The sequence below is a fragment of the Eimeria tenella genome, genomic scaffold, assembly GCF_000499545.2.
Source record: "Eimeria tenella Houghton genomic scaffold, Eth_scaff4188, whole genome shotgun sequence".
NCBI lineage: Eukaryota > Apicomplexa > Conoidasida > Eucoccidiorida > Eimeriidae > Eimeria > Eimeria tenella.
Window position 1 is genome coordinate 989 of NW_013543354.1, and position 522 is coordinate 1,510.

Genomic DNA, 522 nt, shown 5'->3' on the forward strand with positions numbered 1-522 from the left:
TTGCTTGCACAGCACAACTCGAGCGAAGACTAAGTTTTTTCGCCATCATTTTTTGCTGCTGCTGCCGGAATCTACGCTTGCTGCTGTTTCTGCAACTGCGTTTGCTGCTGCTGCAGCTGCTGAAAGAAACTGCATTTACTGCTGCTGCTACTACGGGGATCTAAATTTTCTGCTGCTCCTGCAAGAATCTATACTTGCTGCTGCTGCAGCAAGAACCCAAGTTTGCTGCTGCTGCTGCTGCTGCAGTAGCTTACAAGAACAATCCACTCGGCCAGCCAGTGGGGCTCGTGCTGCAGAATGTGGTGCCGCAAAACCAACATGCACACCCTCCGCCTCTGCTGCTGCTGCCGCTGCTGCTGCTGCTGCGGTTCTTGCTGCGGCTCGGCGCCCTCTGCTGCTGCGTCAGCGCACAGAATGTTGAAGTGCCAATTTAGTTCGTCTTTTCTTCGCTGCCGCTGCTGCAGCAGCTGCAGCAGCAGGAAGTCGCAGCAAGCAGCAGGCCAGCAGCTGAAGCTGGACACC

The 522-nt window shown here is 55.4% G+C and overlaps 1 protein-coding gene across 1 annotated transcript in view; it reads right to left on the reverse strand.

Annotated features, from left to right (window-relative positions):
• The window catches only part of ETH_00043250 (uncharacterized protein), a gene marked incomplete at both ends in the record, with an annotated part of 1,658 nt that overhangs the window by 308 nt on the left and 828 nt on the right, over positions 1 to 522 (reverse strand). The window contains one exon of the mRNA XM_013376899.1: positions 255 to 467. Coding sequence (XP_013232353.1) covers positions 255 to 467 — 213 coding nt within the window. The remainder of the gene's footprint in view (positions 1 to 254; positions 468 to 522) is intronic.